This window comes from Onychostruthus taczanowskii, unplaced genomic scaffold, assembly GCF_017590055.1.
Source record: "Onychostruthus taczanowskii isolate IOZ18803 unplaced genomic scaffold, ASM1759005v1 scaffold3, whole genome shotgun sequence".
Classification (NCBI taxonomy): domain Eukaryota; kingdom Metazoa; phylum Chordata; class Aves; order Passeriformes; family Passeridae; genus Onychostruthus; species Onychostruthus taczanowskii.
Genome location: NW_024500349.1, coordinates 5,129,021 through 5,146,714, shown reverse-complemented (window position 1 = coordinate 5,146,714; position 17,694 = coordinate 5,129,021). Strand labels below are relative to the sequence as shown.

General features: G+C 36.8%; 1 protein-coding gene across 1 annotated transcript in view; it reads left to right on the top strand.

Annotated features, from left to right (window-relative positions):
* Positions 1–17,694, top strand: part of ITGA8 (integrin subunit alpha 8) — a 109,096-nt gene that overhangs the window by 56,358 nt on the left and 35,044 nt on the right. Inside the window, exons 21-24 of the mRNA XM_041408882.1 lie at positions 5,485–5,577; positions 11,138–11,217; positions 14,237–14,317; positions 16,195–16,300. Of these exons, the coding sequence (XP_041264816.1) occupies positions 5,485–5,577; positions 11,138–11,217; positions 14,237–14,317; positions 16,195–16,300 (360 nt within the window). The remainder of the gene's footprint in view (positions 1–5,484; positions 5,578–11,137; positions 11,218–14,236; positions 14,318–16,194; positions 16,301–17,694) is intronic.

Below are 17,694 nucleotides of genomic sequence, written 5' to 3'. Positions count from 1 at the left end.
ACTTGCAAGGTATTTCCTTATTCTCCTTCTGTCAGTGACTTTAATAGGCTTCTATCCTAGTTCGAAAAAAAATTCCAAGAAGTAATGCTGTCATCAAAGATGATAGAAATTCTCCGCAACCTCACGTCTCAGAAATATATCTTAAAGACACCAGCCTTTTCCTGCTGCCTGTTCCTTTTGTTCTCTTAGCAAAGCCTCTGGTTTTTTGGACTGTAATCTACAAAACTAAAGTTCTCTTCAATATACTACAGATGGTTACCTTTTTTCTTCATTCCTCTTTAGAAATCTTTTGCTGTTCTTTTGGATGTTACCAAGGTGTCAGAGGAGACACCAATTCCAAAACTCAAGCATGTATTAGCACATATCTATTATTTGAAGGACCTGGGGATCGGAGTAGAGAAGAGGCTGGACATGAGTTGTCAAACTGCACTCCTAGCCCAGAAAGCCAAATGTGTCTTGGGCTGCATCAGCCTTCCAGTACCTGAAGGAAGACTAAAAGAAAGACAGAGACTTCTTACACTAACATGTTGTGACAGGACAAGGGAGAATAAATTCAAACTGAAAGAAAGGAGGTTTAGATTAGATACTAAGAAAAATTCTTGGTTGTGAGGGTGGTGAGGCACTGGAACAGGTTGTCCAGGGAAGCTGTAGATGCCCCATCCCTTGAAATGTTTAAGGCCTGGTTGGATGGAGCAACCTGGTCTAGTGGAAGTTGATCTGTCCATAATGGGAGTGGGGGGTGGGTGGAGCTAGATGATCTTTAAGGTCCCTTCCAATCCAAAATGTTTTGTGGTTTGGAGTGAAGAGAAATTATTCAGAGCTTTTTACAGTTTTAGGAAAAATTTCGTTTTATAGTGTCAACACAATAGACTCATGGAGAAAGGAAGGAAAGAATACATGGGAGATCCTGGTGCGTTGGAAGAATAAAGAGAAGCTAGAATGGGTTGAGAAGGAGTTTTAAAGTTAGAATACTTTTCTTTTGAAGACAAAAACCCAGGAAACACAATACAACTACTTCATTCTTTTCAGATTTTGGGGAAGATAAAAATGCCTTTCTGACAAATCCAGTTCTGAATCCTTGTAGATTTATAAAAAAATGCCTTCCTTTTCTCCACATTTGCTTAGCTCACTCCCACACATAATTTATTTCACATTCTTTGCTTTTCATACTTCATTCAAAAAGATGTCGTGTTCTTTCTGAGAAGGATCAAAACATTAGTCCTACTTGCTACATCATTTTTAGTGTCTTTCTTTCGGCATTTCAAGGACTTTCACAAGGATTACAAATGGCACTGAAAGTAAGTTTATTCTTCCTACTGTTTTTAAATGGTAAATGTGTATTTCTTTAAATTATGTTTATTGCAATATTATGGTTCCATTAAGTAAACTAAAATATTAACTTCTATGTGCATTTGGAAAAAATTGATACTCTAAATTTCTTCTAAAATTTTCTAAATGTAAATTCTTCTGTTATCAGGATGACCAAATTCTTAAGGGTCATAGTATCAATGAGTATATGTGAGTATAAATGAGAGGGACTCAATTCATTCAACTTAGAGGGCTTTGAACAATTTGAACTGACAAGATAATTATTGGCAGAAGAAGTAATCACACTGGATGCAGTAAACACTGAGGTATATGGAAAAAAGGTCTGCAGGCACTTTTGGAGTCATGGACTAGAGGTGAAAATTACAGTTTTCATATCAGTTGCAGTGGAGTCAGGATTTCAGTTCTTATTTTTATGTTTATGTTGTATCCTGACAATGGGGCATCTGTGACTGCTCCTGAAATATACCTAATTTGATGCAAACCACTTTCAGCAGACAGGTAGATTTATGGAAGAGTGTATTGTAGTCATGTTCTTAAAGCTCTGCCTCCAGAATTGCATTTCCTCTTGGTTGCATCTGTGTTTACAGTCCTCTGAGTAGCTGGTTTTCTCCAAACTGCAGAATTCCTGGTATTAAGGCAGAGATAAGATTCCCTCAGAGCCAACAAATCAGGAAGACTAAGACAAGGATAAATGAAATGGAATCAGTTGAATAAATCACTTGATTAATTTCTGATGGAACTGAAATATCTGTAGAATCAAATTCAATTATGCTGTCATGTTTTCAAACTGACTGTATTCATAGAGGATATTTGGCTATTGTGGGGCTTTTCTGGATTTAGTATAGCTAATAAAGAAACACACATTAAGTGCTTAATAGAGAAACACCTTAAGTGCCTCCTGTCCAGCTCTGCATTTTTATTTTATTTCATGTTAACAATGTGTTATTCTGTGTAATTTGAATTACACTTAGAAGCTGATGAAGTCAAAAACTTAACTGAAAATTCACTTGCCTTCTACCTCCTCCCTTCAGCTTTATCAAATATAGTGTTTGACCTGCCTCAGTTGGCATTATCTTCTTATCTCTGACCTGATTCTGAAGAATATTGCACACAGACTGTGCAACTGCACAGAAGATCAACGTTTTGCAGAAATGTGATCATATGTAGGTGGAGAGGCAAATGAATGGGTGTGATCTTCAAGTTTGAGGTCAGGGACATGATTTTGGAGCTTCATTGATTCCTGCAGATGCCGAGACTTCCTTCAAAAGCTGACAATTGAAATAGAATTAATTTAAATTAAATCAAGTGTGTTTTTTCATCAGTTGCATTGTGGAAACACTTAGAAGGTCCAGAAACCAGGTAAATGAGAAAATTACCACAGCTTCACTAGTTCCTGGAAACCCATTGGTTTGCAATAACTGTTCATATGCAGTAGGTGTGAATTTACTGAAATTGGCTGCAATGAATAAGGTATAAGCAAGTATATTGCCTCATATTTCCAGCAGGAGATCCAGAGACAATATATATTGCTGTGTGGTACATTCTTACTCTACAACCGTCACTAACATGACGGTGTGTTTGAACCTCCAGCCATTGCCTGAATACTGTGCACTAACCCTTTGCTCCATGATAGAGCTGCCCATATTGAACAGCTCATTCCTGCCTTAGTAGCAAATGCTGGGACCCAGATTCTTGTGGAATAATTAGTAAATCAGGCAAATACAAAGCATTAACAGATATTTGTTACACACCAAAAACGTTATGTATTTTGGCAGAACTGCCTCTGCTCAGACTGGAAACTGCAGAGTGGTGAAGATCACATCCAGACAGGTACTGCAGTGGATAAGCTCTGAGCCATTTCCCCCATGCCTTTCTGAACTAAATCATGGCACTCTTAAAATGAGAAAAAGACCTAGAACATTCTTGTCTTATATGGAAATAACTAGGTACATTGTGGCTGGCTAGATGAGACACAGTTTGAGCTTGGTGAAAGGTAAAATTACTCTTCATGCATCAACTAGATACATAAATATACATCAACTTGAAGATCCCCTAATCAACTAATTAAATCAACCAATCCATCCCCTTTTCCTCAGAAAATAAAATTGGAAGGTGTTGGTAAAGGAAAGGGGAAGTTTTTTACTTGCCAGTCTGTTGTGTTTAGCTGTTGTGGCATCAATTAGTAATTCATCACTACAACCACAAAAAAGTTTCAAGTTTGTAGGCTGCCTGGATTACTTAAAGCATCCAATCACTTTCTAGTTAAAATGCACCCTGGGAGCACACATGATAATTGTTGGGGTTTTACTTCTGCTCAAGACTGCCAAAAAACCTGTGTGTTGCTAGAGAAATGTGAATTGCTACCAATGCCAGGTAGAAGGGCTTTGTGGCAAAGCCTTCCATCTGGCTGAGTTCCATGTGAAAGCAATGATGCTGACAACAGTAGGTGTACAAGTCTCAGCTCTTGGTAGCTTCCTGCCTGGTTTTAATTTTCCTGTTTTTTTTATTTAAACCTCAAAAAGATGATCAGTGCAAAAACAAAGACAGTAAATCTGATTATGGAAGGAATTCTACCACAGTTGACCCTTTGTCACATCTTCATACTGCACAAATTAGCTTTTGTGATGCTGATCAGATAAATTCTGCAGCATTAATCATTTTAAGTCTAGGAACATAGCCTCCAGATTACAGAGGAACTCCTTGAAAAATTCCTATATTTTCTCAAAAAAAAAACAAACAAAAAAACAAACCCAAAACGTGTGATAAGGGCTGATTTACTTTGTGCTGGTCGATAATACAGCATCTTTAAAGAAACTGCCAAATATCTAATACAAATGAGTATTTTTCCCCAACTTTTAGACCTCAATTTCAACCCTCCTCCCCCAACAAAAGCAAAACTATAAACCCACACATCAAGATCAAATGGACAATTTTCCAGACACGTTTGATTCCAACTGTGTTAACACCCTCTTTTCTCCCATGCGTTGCTTCCCACCTCTAATTAACCAGCTGGAAAGAGTGTAAAAATGCTTCCCTCCCAACCCTAAAGAGGCTTGGGAAGGCTATTAGTGCACTGGACATGCTGTGTAACAAACTTTTCTTTCCTCCTAGCAAACTGTAAAAATGTCAGCATACAATGAGGTGTGTGCTGAGGGCATGCTTCACATGGGCTCTGTTTAGGACATGCCCTGTCTTTTCTTTAATCTCAGGAAGTTACAAGGACAGCATGTCCTTGCTGGCTTTTACAGATAGGGCAAATTGGTACAGAGATTTCCCAGGTCTTTTTATATAGAGGGCATGAACTCATTCACACTGCTTCATCTGTGAGAATCACAAATGAGCAGAAAGGTAATGCAACTTGCTGCATCCTGCTTTTACAAAGCTGGTTTACTTCTGCACATATAGGGAAATGCCTTCATTTACTGAAGATGTAGAGGAAAACGGAAGAAAAACCCAACACATTTTATTGCAGCCCCCCCATATTTTATTGCTTTGCTTTATTCTGTATCCTAGCTTGCACTGTTTTATAGCTGTACCTCCTTTTGTAGAGTTTGTTTTGTTTACAGATTATATTATTAGTGATAAAGATTGCTATAAACAACAAAAACCTTTATATCTGATAACATGAAAGTCTATCTCCTTTGTTGCTAATTTGTAAACGCACATAACAGGTTATGTTTTTACAGAAGTATTTAACGTTCTAAGTATTTTACCACAGATTGGAAAACAAAGATCTAGAATTGATCCATACTCGAGGTTTGCCGGTGACAGAAATCCGTTATAGAGATTTGTTGTGATGGATAACACTGTAATTACTGTGAGACCTACTCTTCTCACTTAGTTTTGCCTACTCTTTGTTTCTCTGTTGAGTCATTATGGCTATAGGAATGATTCACAACAACAAAGCAGTGTGGTAAAACTAGACATAGAGTGATCTCATCCTGATTCTTAAGGTACTGGGAAACTATCCTGTTTGTTTTTCCCTGGCATCAGTTTTCCCCCGTTGTCTGACAATAACCAACTAAATGTTTTGATAGTGCTCTGAGCAGGTGTCTGAAATCAAAAGAAAGGTCACAGTCAAAAAGGCATCACTTTCCCAACTGGATACATTTCACTGTGATCTCTGACCTCTATATTGGTGTCCTTTTGTTGCAGGCACTGCGTGTGTTGAGCTGTGATTACAAGATGGAAAATGAAACTAGAATGGTGGTTTGTGATCTTGGGAACCCCATGGTGGCTGGCGCAAACGTAAGGGAAAACCAGATGCATTTACTGATTTTTATCTAATTGAATTATAAAGGGGAAAAAATGGAAATTTGTTCAATTACCAGAATGTGTCCTAATAAGCAGCACATAAAACAAATTATTTACCTGGACAAGAAATTGTTGGTGTGCTAAGAGGCAGAATTGTGCCTCTGAAAAAGTAACATTTGTTTTTCTAAAAGATTAATTATGCTAGAACTTGGGGTTTATATCACTCAAAGAAAGTGAGAGTGACTCAATTTATCACTATCATTTCATTAGAAGTTGCACTAGTATAATGAGAATTCCAATCTATAATGTGATCAGTTTATTTCTCCCTTTTAGTATCCTCTCTACCTAAAACATATAGATATATGTATGGTAAATGACAACTTCATCAGCCTGATTCTCATCTTGAGTACATAAGGGTTGTCTTACCAGTTTATATCACAATTTATATCAAGGAAAGTGTGTTTGGAATAAACTTTTGCTTTAAAGTTATTATTTTAATTCTAAAGATTTCCCTAAGACAGCTTCTTATAAATCATACTACACATTAGATGGAATGATGGTAGCCTTGTTTTTGGACAAAAGCAGAACTGAATAATAAGTGATGATGAACACTAGATAAGGATAAAGAATAGGTTTGGAGATAAAAAATTCCACAATTGTCATTCTTTGTCCCTATGTCATGACAAAACAACCCAGTAAATCCCAGAAGTATTAAATCCAGGAATGTTCAGCTATGGATGCTCTTGCAGAGGAATTTAGTGTTTCTCACAAATTCATAAGTTCTATGAATATTTAACTAAGAGAAAATAATCCAAATATTGGTACTTAGGTAAAAAACTGTCCTAATAAAAACAAAGCAATCAACATCATAAGCACATATCAGGAATAAATAACAGCTTTTCATAAAACTACTACTGTTTGAATTTCATATTGAACCTATGGCTTTGCAAAGAAACCAAAACAAATTTCTTTAGTATTTTCAAAATGCCTACTAATTTAAGGTTTATCCTATGGAAGATCAATATTTCAATCTTCAGCCTCTCTACAGAGGGGGGCTTTCCTGGCCTCTTTTAATCTTGAAGCAGTTCATGTCTGACCCTTGACAGAAGAACCAAATGGGTTGTATCATTGGAGATTGGGATTAGAATAAGTTTCTTCGGATCTTTGGGATAGCCTGAGATCAGCCACACAACTTTAGAAAGTGAGTGAGGGCAAGTGTCTGTCTCATGGAGTCATCTGCTTGCATGGCCACAGGCAGTCCTAGAGATTCTTTGGGACTACAGGGATGTGGAAACCATTGAAAATTGAACTCTAGGTGATGGACCTCCTGGGAAGAGGAATCTTCCTGGTAAGGATCCTTCTACATTGAACTACTTTGAACTAGAAGTCTGAAGAGATTACTATAAACATTTTCTGGGAAGGACATAGATAAGAAGGCCAAAAGATTTTGTAGTTTTTGTTTTATTCTATTTAATGAAAGTCCTAAAAAGTACATAATTGAAAACATTCCTGAGGAATGGAATTTTCATAATGGAATGGTGGGATGCAATGATGGGCCAAAGCATGAGACAAGTTCCAATTCAAGGCAAATAATTTCTTGTACTGAGAAGATAGCAATTTTACTTACCTGCTTAGTAGTTTCCATTTAGTGTCAAGGCAGAAGCAAATTCTCAGGATACAAACAGAAGTGGACAAGAATATTGTGGGTGATTGGGATGCAGTGGAGTGGGGCAGGAGAGCATAAAACCCCTTGGGCTGGAAGAGAAAAGGAAGACCAAACACAAGAGACACTAACTTGTATGCCAAGAAGGAAGTCTTTGCAGTTTGCATGTTGTCACAAGCATAAGCAATGAAAAGGTCTGAGTGTAGAGGAGTTAGACTACAGACCCTAATACTCCCCCCTTTCAATCCAAAGCCCTGTTTCCACATCATACTTCACCCAAAATGCTAGCACTAGCAGTGTGAAGACTTCAGGAATGTCATTTGGTGGCCACTAAAACATTACTACTCTTGCCTGTCTCTTTATGAATTTTCACAGCATAACTAATCCTTCTTCTCTTCAGAATCAACTCTAAGACTGCTCTAAGTTCCATTACCAGAGGCTCCTAAGCAAACTACTTCATAAAGAGAGAAGTAGCTGAATAAAAATAGGGTTCATACCGTATTCAAGGGTTTTCTACTTTAGAACAAAATAATCCATCCCTTTAAAATTGAGGCATACAAAGGTAGAGCATTACAAAGCCAGATGGCAACATTGTTTGATTAGAGTAAGTGAAATCTTAAATCCTAAATTTATCTTTGAAGTCAGCTCTCCTGGAAGCCCAGTAAAGGTGAAAGGACTTGTATTTTTCAGTCTAAACATATTTGTGATGGCAAATGTACTTCCAAAAGCAAAATACCAGCCCTTTGTACAAATTGCATAAATCTCAAAAGGTTGCTCTGATCCATTTCCAGTTTTGCAAAACAATTCTGCTCTGGCAGGAGATCAGTTATTCTCAAAATACTCAGTCAGAAAGGGACTCTTTGTGGAAGTTGTGAGTGGGAAGGAAGGGTTAGGTCAAAATTGAACATTCCTAAAACTCTTTAACTATTGAGTCACCATAGTGACTTGCCAGCACCCTGAAATCCTAGAATTCTTGAGCTCTTGAAGATCAACTTCTGAGTATGAGGGTTATGTTGGGATTTTGTAATATAATCCATGGGATATTACTGCAGCAGACTACAGGGTTGTCTGACACCTCACATCTTCAAAATGCATTATGTCATCTGTGTCCTTAAAATTGTTTACTGGCCACAAAAAGTATTTAATCTTTTCAGCAATATCTTTGAAGATTTAAAAAAAATAAATATGAAAGAGTAAAAATTAAGACAGAAAGATTTGGTAAGGAAAACCTCCAGGCCAAATGGCCCAGAATGCAAAGTAAATGTATGACAACATCTCACTGGCAAAAATTGCTCAACATATTTATTTATGACACTGAAGTGGATCAGACTGACAAGCTTCCTAATACCTGTTCAGTGGCACTTGCAAGTGAGAAAATTCTAGTAGAAATACCTGGAAATTTATAGAAATTAATAGAAATAAGGTTAGAAGAGTTGGAAGATCTTGCCCATTTCTTGGTATGTAGCAAACTGATTCTTCAAGAGCACCAGGTTTTATCTTTCTTATGCACTGTAAGACATTTCAAAAAAAGCTACACCTCTGTCTCCTGGCATACTCCTAAATCCTGTCAAACAGAATAGGTTAAAACTTATTAGTAATAGCAGAAATATAATGTATTTCAAAGATACATGATGTTACAAACATGGAAATAATGCAATTTTAATGAAACTCACTTCACTTCAAAAATTTTAAGTAAAAACAGACTGTTCTGATAAAATGATGTCCTATTAAAACAAGGATGTTGAATAATTGCTAAGTTATGTGTTCAAGCGAGTTAAACTCCTTTGACCTCAGTGGGTTTTCATCAAGGACATGTGAGCATCTTTGCCCCGTTATTAGCAGCAACGTCAAGGGTTACGTGACATTACCAAAGTCCTATGACTATACAAAGACAACATCTGCAGCTTATTAGAGTTGTACAGTAGGAGTGTGTTTCACTATTAAATAGGGAATTAAGCCTCAGGGGTGTAATAGATCATCAGAACTGCAGTTCATGTCTTCTCTGTCTGATGAAAATTTTATCTTTGGGTCATCAAATGTTTTTTCTGCTATAAGTGGAAACAAATTTATTTAGACTGGTTAGTAAAAACAGTAAGATAAATGGTGAGTTTAATATCTGGAAATTTTTGTCTAAAAGACAAAAGTCATTATATTTTTAAAGGCAAATGAAATATCAATAGAGTTGCTAATATCATCTCCAAAAAGTGAGATTAAATTTAAAAATTACATCTTTAGTTCAAGTCAGCTATTCAACTTTTGAGCAATTTAATGAGTGCTGTCTTTTCATCTGAAAAATTTTGCTTCAAAAAGTAGAGATCTACTGTAACTATGAAATTAAGATAATCAGAATTCAAAGATTTGAACCTACCATTCAATTTATAATGACAGTATTGGTTCAGCATGAGTCAGCTGAAAGTAGTTGAAATCTGTTAGGTAAGTTTTGTTCTGGTGATGGATTGTGTTGCACCACTGCAAATGAAGAAATAGGAGAATTGAATGAAAAGAATTGGTGGGAAAAAGGAATTGCTTAAATATATGAAATGGTATTCACAGAGGAAAATTCCTCATCTTCAATGATGTTGAATTTAAGTCCCTACATTGATGTGTCCTGTCCTGTTGTTAACAAGGTTTTCTGAAATAGTCTAAGGAAATTATGCCAAGCAGACAACCTTTTTTTTGTTTCCCCCCACCCCCAATCTAGTCAGACATTGGCAGAAATGAGAAAATGGTGTCCTCATTTCCTGATGCCTTTTGATGAATTTCTCACAAAGATTGTTTGTCCACATGGAGAATATACCTGTGGTTTACCATCCTTTTTTTTTAAATGCAAGTACAACGTGCATGTTATCCTGCAAAAAAATCTGCTATTAGGCCAGATGGAAGGTAGAGGGGGAGTGAGAACTTGTAGGAATTGAAAAATTCACATTTTGAAAATTACCAGATTTAAAACATGCAGTTGAAATAATTTAAAACAATAATTTAAACATTGAACATTAATTGAACATTGAGGACAGGTGGCATCTCCTGTTACTCACCTGCCATTTACACACTGGGACTGTAAATATGTCCAATGAGAGGCTTAGAGAGACTCCACCAGAGGCTATTGTATATTACTTCTCTAGTTAGCCCTTGTTTCTTCTGAATAAACTTGATCTGCTTATCCCTGCTCTTCTTGCAAAGCAAATGGAAATTGTCAAAAGGAGGAAGCCAGGTCTGCTTAAACAAAAGGCAGCGCCAGTGGAAGCACTTACCTCCTTCAGTTTTGGGACCTGTGTGTTTTACTCTCTCCTCTGTCACTCACTTCGAGTTGTGCCACTCCAAGTTGTGGCAAATGGAACTGCAAATATGACTTTGAAGCTGTATTCCTTATAACAGAATTGTAATGGAAATAAAGAACCAAATTGAAAGTAAATTAAACTGCCTCTAATTCGGCCTCAGGTGCTCAGTGAGCCCCACAACACCTGAAGCAGACAGTGCAGAGCTGCCAGGTGCAGGGACAATGCAGGGAGCAGGGAGCCCTGCGGACCTGGACAAAGGCATGCATGAATGCAGGCAGGGATGAGAGCTGCCAGACAACTGTTATTTGCTCTTGGCTTGGCAAAGCAAAGCAAAGACTGTCTGGATGAAGAAGGGCCCACTGCTGTGTTCTTGGGAGTGTGCTTCTCTATTCCTCTGATCTTTCCTCTCTCCAGCCAAGTTTTCCATCTGGTGACATACAGAGGCAGGAGGGTATTTTTTCCTGAGAACAACTAGATGATGTTATTTCATACTAATTTTGAAAAGCAACAGTATCCAGTATAAGTCTGTGAAATGCAATGTTGAACAGTGCTGCTTTATTGATCTGGAGAGACCAACTGTTTCTAGTAACCTGTTGTTTTGTTTCTTTCTCAGTTCTCCACAGGCATTCGATTTTCTGTTCAGCATTTTGAAAATGCAGATTTCAGCATCAATTTTGAGCTGCAAATAAAGAGGTTAGATATTTTATCAAGAGCACGGTCATTTAAATTATTAACTCCTATTGGCATATGAAGTTTATTATATAATAAGGTCCTTTTTGAATATCAGTAATTATTTCAGGGGCTTTCCAATGATACTTTATTTCAGGAGGTTTTTTGAGGTTGGAGCCTCATTAGCTGTTAGGAAGATCAGTCTTATTTATTTAAAATTCAGGTTATTCAGGTATTTCTTTAAAATTCAGGTTGACTTATTTTTTAAGCATCTTCTGCAGATTTGCCAAATTTCAACTTTATTTCATACTTCAGAATCCATTAAATTAATTAATTAATTAATATTTTGTTACATATAAACCTTTGTAACAAAGGTGAATATGTACAAACATGTCATGCTCTGAATTAAACCAGACATGCTTCTTCTTCACAAAAATTTAGAAAATAAATGGAAAGCATTTAAAATCTGCTCAACAGATTTACTGGCATGGAGAGAACTGTTTCAGTTCGGTGCAGGTGAACCTTTGTAATTTTTCCATTCGATTCCTCCCCATTTGTGGGCCTCACATGTTAATATTGTAGAATCTTGTGTTTTATGCTGGGCAGTGCTGCTTCCACAGAGACAAAAAAAGCACAGAGTAGGCTGGGTTAGGATAACAGCAAAAACAAACCTGGAACTTTTTCAGTAGGTGGAATGGCTTCTGCTCCATCTGTCCTCATCAAACACACCCTGGAGTATGGGGCCCTCTCCGCCCCACATGCAGAGACTTAATTGCTAATGTCTGGCCTTTAATGAGGGCCTTGATCATGTTCATTATGGTAAATAACTGAGACATTTGAAATGTTTAAGTCATGTCTCCATAATGTAACCCTTGAAAGGAAAAGACATGCAGAAACTCAGGAAGGGCACAGCAATGCCGCAGAAGTCCATTAGACGCTTGGTCAGGCGTCAGCCCTCTCCCTGGAATCTGGCTGGGGACCATGCAAACCTGGACATGAGCTCCTCTGGAGAGAGACACAGCCTTGTAGGTTACCTTGTAGGTCCCCTGTCCATGCCACTATTCATTTCTTAATGCAAGCAATAGTTTTAAATGGTTATCCAAGGCTCATGCCACTACATGCTGTGAAATTGGGGAGGTCGAGAGCTTTTTGGGCAGTTAAGTCTGTCTAGGTAATAAGAGTTGAATGTAGGTAACAGTTTTTGAAAAGTGACAAGAATTTCCTGAGGAATGAAACTGAACATGAGGCTGAACTTCAGGAGACAGCAACATCTCATGCTTCCTCCATGAGTGTGACTCACTAAAATGTAAAGGAAGGAAATGTGTTGGGCTACAAGCTCATATGAAAATGCTGAAGAGCACACAGCTACTTAAAAAAAAAACAACAAAAAAGGGAAAAATAAAGAGTAAAATTTCTTTCACAGGGAATGTACCCTACAGTTAAAACTCACTGCTTTGTACATTCATTCACAAGCAGCGGGACAGTTTGTGTGTTTCTATGTTCTTAGTGAACAGGTAAAACAATCCTAAAAGAAAAAGGGAGCAGGACTTCATGAAGCAAAATGAGGAAATTGCCTAGATGGAGGCAAGAATACATCAGAATTTGAGTCCTACTTTAATTTATTCAAAAAAGAGGACTTTCATTTGCTTCAAAACATCAAGTAGAAAATAAGTATTTTGGTTTGCAAAACTGGAGTTCATTACTTATAAGAAACAAGCAAGAAGCTGAGTAGTGTCTTGAAATCTGATTCCTTTTCTGATGTGGATGTTGCTATGCAATTATGTACCTCTTAGAGAGAGAAATGTCTTGGCACTTCTATTTAAACTATTTTCTTCTCTAAAAAATGCCATAAAGCATGAACAAGGTTTGAATACCAGATATGTATGATCAAAATCTGTATTTTAACTCTATGGAAAGTGGACAAATAAGCAAATTGGAGAGCAGCTTATTCTAACAAAATAGTGGTATAATAATTTTTACACTTTAAACAATTTTTGTACATTTATAATCAAAACAATGGCTATAGAGGATTGCATAAAACTTCAAATAATGTTTGATGGGAATCTGCATTAGTTTACAAACAAATTAGAGCTGCTCTTAATTTTAGCAATCTGTAACCAGACAGCCTGGATCAAAGCTCTTTATTCCTCAGGAGTCAGTCACTGGGAATGCTGACCTCCTCTGAATGTTTCCAATTGACTGATGCTACCCAGATGTAATACCAGCAAATTGGGACAGCAATAGAAACTTGGTATTCATGGAGCAAGGAAGACCACACCTGACTGAAAAAAAAAAATCCAAATTTAGTGCTGTTAATCTCATCATTAGATAAATTCTAAGTCTGTAATTACTCCACTATCTTCATGAATTTGAACTTGCAAACCTTTCTTTATAGGAATGGGCTATAATCACAAGAGTAGCCTTTTGAAGTAAGAGAGACTACATTTATTACTAAGGATTTACAATCAGAAAAGACAATAAGATGAGTGAGAGCTCTAGATTTTAAACACAGAGATCTGTTTTCACTACTAAGTGGTTTTAAAAATGTAAACACTCTGAATAGGGGAGGGAAGAAAATAAGAAAATTGAAGAAACAGTTGATCATGGTTATTTTTCCCTAAAGACTCAGTCATGTAAAAGTCACAAGTTTGGAGAGTCATAGAAATAAATATTATTCTAACAAAGCCTGTCTTGTTCATTAACACTGCCTTCCTCCAATGTATGAAAACAAACTTCTATTCTATTAAGATACTTTTATCTGTACAGATAGCCAAGTTGTACAAGATATTCTGAGCCAAATAAATTTGTATCATCTTATTCATCATCACAGGATTCTTTAAAGGAAGCTTGAGTTCAAGATTTTATTAAGTATGTGATGAGCTCAAATATTATCCAATTTAAATACCAGTGTCCTACAAGACTGAAGGGTGCCAATAGGAAATCCATTTTGTAATATGCCCAGTGGGGCTTGTGTGTTGAGTGATACAATAATCTAGAGTTCTGATATAAAACCTTTGTTAATATTTCTACATATTTTTTCCAGTTCTAACAAGATAAATCCCACCAGCAACTTAGTGAACCTCCATATCAACATCAGTGCTCTGGCTCAAGTACAGATCAGAGGGTAAGTATTCAACGATTTCAACTCATTGTGATAACTACTTTTTTTACAGAATTACTCTGCATATGATAATCCCATGCAGTGAATCTTTTGGCATATTATAAACCCAAATGCCTTATCCATCTAGGACACCTGGGTCTCACCCCTGCAAGCCTTGCAGGATGGAGCTACTACAGACTTATTGAGTGTCTGTGCAAAGACAGCAACCTAAAGAATCTCACATTGTAGTAACAACAGTCAGAGCCAAAATTTTATTTGGGCATTCAAATTGTGCATGGATGTTACTAATATAAAATGCCTGCTCATATGTGTAGGTCTTCTTGTGCAACCACTTGGATCCTTAATGCTGAATACCAAACAGAATCTACTGCTTTTATGGCTGGAAATGTGGAACACATTATGGCAAGCATGTGCTAATAGAGAGCAGAGTGAGGCCTTTGGGGAAAGGATGAGTAAGAAATGAGTTATGATAAACTGTTCACTGACACAAGGTATACCAAAATTAAGCACAGTATATAATCAAAGATGATAATTTTTATATCTGTTTTCATAGCTTAGTTTTGGGAATTATAAAATGCAATTAGGTGATAATTGCCAGCTGAACATGAGCCAGCACTGTGCCTATGTGGCTAAGAAGGCCAATGGCATCCTGGTTTGTATCAGACATAGTGTGGCCAGCAGGCACTGATCAGCCCTCTGTACTTGGCACTGGTGAGGCCATACCTCGAATACTGGAATCATGTTTGTGCCCCTCACTACAAGGAGCACATTGAGGCACTGGAGCAAGTCCAGCAAAGAGGAACAAAGCTGGTGAAGGGCCTGGAGCAGCGGAGGGAGCTGGGGGTGTTCAGCCTGGAGAAAAGGAGTTGACCCTGGCAAAGAATTTTAGCACCAACAGCTACATGCAGTACTTGTAGGTGACAGAGGTCTGTGCCAAAAGTGGCCTATCATGCTAAAAGAAATTCTTGGGACATGATTTCCCAACTTCTGAACAACTGAGTGAGGTTTAGTTGGCATCTGAATGGGACCGGTACAATGAAATTCCAATTTTTATGAGAAATAAAATATTTGTGATTCAAATAAAAATGTTATCAGAAGACTTTCTTAAGGTCAGATAGAGAAGAGAAGGAAAAATAAAAAAGCAGCTGGAAGAATGTCAAATATTAAGTCACAGTTTTCTTTGTTTATGTTATATTTATGTGTTACAAGTTGCAACAATAGTCCAGGGAATGCTTCAACGGCCACTTTGTTCGCAAAGCAGTTGGAAAGCCTGGAGCACTCTAAAAGAGTCTAGTCCTGAATTCTGTTTCTCAGTACACCAAGTTCCATTATGACTTTATGGAAGTCACAATATCTCTGTTTCCTATCTGTAAGATGAGATAGGCTACTTTGCAAGGTTTTTTAAAGGAATAATAACAGATGTAACAGAAATTTACAATCAGAACAGTTAATATTTAAAAATGTATTCTAGGAAAGAAAGATGCATCACATTAAACACCTACAGGCTTTAAATGGAAATAGAAAAATACCTTTATTCATTCTACTTTTGTGGATAATCTATTCAGGTATCTCATCAGTGAGAATGATATAAATGCCCAACAGATTGGATTCCTCTCTCCAAACAGAGCTGCACCCTGGACTGTCTGGAAAGGACAATCCATCACAGGAAGTATGACACTGTGCACCCTCAGTCATTTGCAAGGATTGGGTAGTATGTTACTGAGGCATTGTAGCATTCACCTCACCTAATTCTAATTAATGTGCCCAAATAACAAGCCTTTGAGGGTTCAGGTAAAGATAGTGGTCATCATTTTGGTCTAAAACGAATGCAATCAATCACTGGTAACAGTTACTCTTTTAACCTGTTTTGTGTATTACAGAGTGTCTCACCCCCCAACAATTATTTTGCCACTTCACAACTGGGAACCCAAAGATGAACCTACAAAAGAAGAAGAAGTTGGTCCTTTAGTAGAACACATCTATGAGGTAAAAATTATGTATGTTGCCTCAGGACCTCACACTGCCCCCACTGAATTCCTGATGAATTTGGTTTATTGTCTGTATCTGTAGATAGATAAAGCCACAAATGTAAATACTCTGACTTTAGCACCACCCAAATTTAATCTGAGAATTCACAACCCCATTATCTGTTCATATGAGTGGAGGGGATATTAGTTTATGCTAGGAGCCTGTCTTAGATATTTAAGGGATTTATAAACATTTTGGGTGTTTGACAAGAATTAAAAACAGTGCTTAAAAGTTCCTTATAATCAATGTCAAGCTTCTCATTAGAAGCTGTACATGCTGTGCACTGGAAAAAATGTTTTCTTTGACATTTAGCTAACTGAAAAATATAATGTAGGCATACATGTAATTTGTTACCTCAGAAAATATTCTGTTGAAAACAACTCTTAATGTTTGAAGTCCACAAATTTTTACCTTGTATTTTTGTTGTTGGATGATTCGTCAGGTAAAAGAGTTCAGCTTAGAAAAAGGGCATTGGGTGAACTACATGGAATAAAAGCCATCCTTAGAATCTTATGGATAGCCTTTATTCTAGAGGGTAAAACAGGGGGCTTCACATATGGTTATAATTCACAAACTAGCACTCAAGAAAATATAAGCAACTGAGCTTAATCAGCAGTGTAAGATTACAATTTGCATGACATACTAAAGTGTAGTGAATACAACTGTAAAATACAAATTATCATTTGTGAATTCCCCATCTTAACACATTTCTCTAAACTGAAAAATACTTCAAATCATCCTGTCTCAAGCATTTGGGTTGTTTGTGAAACTGTATTTGTGACTTCAAATATATTAAAATAATTACAGTGATTAGTTACAGTTACTAAGGAAAACACTTACATGGTTTATATTAGCAAAGCATCCAAAAGACCAAGCAAATTCCCAGAAGATGAAGATTGAAAGGGCTTTTTATTTAGTTGTAACTAAAGGTCATCAGTCACAAAAATTCTGCAAATTAAAAAAAAAAGGAAGTTTTCACATCTCTAGGAACTTTGCGTAAAGGTCCATGGTGTTCAGCTTCTTTAACTCTTCAAGCCCAGTGACAACACTTGTCCAGACTCCTGTTGTCATCAGTTATTTTCAAACTGTAAACTGATATAAGGAAATTATTTTAATAGCCTAGATTTCTAAACTTCTATTATTTCTATCTTTGCTCATTTTCCCCAGAAAAAAATAATGTCCTGGCATATTAATTTAGGCAAACTAGTTCCTTTACTTCTTTTGAGAAAATCTAGATTGAGAATATTGAAAATATAGTTCTTAACCAAAGAAACTAGTTTAAGTTCTGCTCTGTCTTCTATTCTTGTGCCCTGAAATGTGATTCTTTTGTATTCTGAACTTTTGGCTACTAT